Source organism: Malurus melanocephalus, unplaced genomic scaffold (genome assembly GCF_030028575.1).
Source record: "Malurus melanocephalus ecotype Western Australia unplaced genomic scaffold, MMel_1.1 scaffold_7174, whole genome shotgun sequence".
Taxonomy (NCBI): Eukaryota; Metazoa; Chordata; class Aves; order Passeriformes; family Maluridae; genus Malurus; species Malurus melanocephalus.
The window spans coordinates 1-1,395 of NW_026630404.1; the positions used below are offsets into that span (position 1 = coordinate 1).

At 41.0% G+C, this 1,395-nt stretch overlaps 1 protein-coding gene across 1 annotated transcript; it reads left to right on the plus strand.

The window, feature by feature from the left end:
- Positions 1-8: 8 nt before the first annotated feature.
- On the plus strand, positions 9-1,390 carry LOC130588582 (bromodomain-containing protein 2-like; the record flags this gene model as incomplete). Its single annotated transcript, XM_057389489.1, has 2 exons — positions 9-319; positions 1,260-1,390. Coding segments are annotated over exons 1-2 (360 nt in total), but the record flags the coding sequence as incomplete, so codon positions are not given.
- Positions 1,391-1,395: the final 5 nt, after the last annotated feature.

Sequence of the window (1,395 nt, forward strand, 5' to 3'; positions counted from 1 at the left end):
GGCAGAAACTCCAAAAAATCCTCCAAACCCCCTTTGCCCGCCCCTCCCTCGTCGCTTTTGGATTCAGAGGAAGAAGAAGAATCCAAACCCATGAGTTACGATGAAAAAAGACAACTGAGTTTGGATATCAATAAATTACCCGGAGAAAAATTGGGAAGAGTCGTTCACATCATCCAATCCCGGGAGCCTTCGCTGAGAGATTCCAACCCCGAGGAAATCGAAATCGATTTCGAGACGCTGAAACCGTCGACGTTGAGAGAGCTGGAGCGCTACGTGCTGTCGTGTCTGAGGAAAAAACCGCGGAAACCCTATAGTGAAAGTGAGGAAATTTGGGAAAAAATATTGGGAATTGTAGGAGAAAGTTGGGGGAAAATTGGGAAAAAAAACAGGACAAAAATCGGCGAAAAAATGGGGATTTTACGGGGAAAAATGAGAAAAATCGTGGGAAAAATTGGGGATTTTATGGGGAAAAATGAGAAAAATCGGGGGACATAAATTGGGATATTATGGGAAAGTAGGGGGAAAATTGGGAAAAAATCAGAAGAAAAATTGGGGGAAAGTTGGAGATTTTATGGGAAAAATCGAAAGAAAAATTGGAAAAAAATGGGGATTTTAGGGGGGAAAAACAGGAAAAATTGGAAAAAATTGGAAGAAAAATAGGGGAAAAATTGGGGATTTTAGGGGGGGAAATCGGAAAAAAATCGGGGGAAAATTGGGCATTTTAGGGGCAAAAAACGGAAAAATTGGCAAAAAATCAGGAGAAAAATCGGGAAAAAATTAGGGATTTAGGGGGAAAAAATGGGAAGAATTGAAGGAAATTGGGAAAAGATTGGAAAAAAGATTGGGGACTTTGCTGGGGAAAAATGAGAAAAATCGGGAAAAATGGGGAAAAATTGGCGATTTTCGGGGGGAAAATTTTGGGAAAATTGGAGAAAAATCAGGGAAAAATTGGGAAAAAATTGGAGGAAAATTGGGGAAAAATTGGAGAAAAATTGGGGATTTTGGAGGATTTTTGGATTATGGGGTTTGGGGTTTACTGGGGTTTACTATTTTTCCCCATTTTTTCCCCTTTTTATTCATTTTCCCCAATTTTTTCCCCAATTTTCCCCCAATTTCCCTCAAATTCCCCCTTTTTTTCCCCCTTTTTTCCCCAAATTTCTCCCAATTTTTCCCCATTTTTGCCCCATCTTTTCCCTCATTTATCCCCTATTTTTCCCATTTTTTACAAATTTTCCCTGAATTTTTTGGGATTTTTGCAGCCCTGAAGAAGCCGGTGGGGAAGACGAAAGAGGAGCTGGCCCTGGAGAAAAAACGGGAATTGGAGAAACGACTGCAGGACGTCAGCGGGCAGCTCAACTCGGCCAAAAAACCCCCAAAAAAGGGTCAGAAATTGGG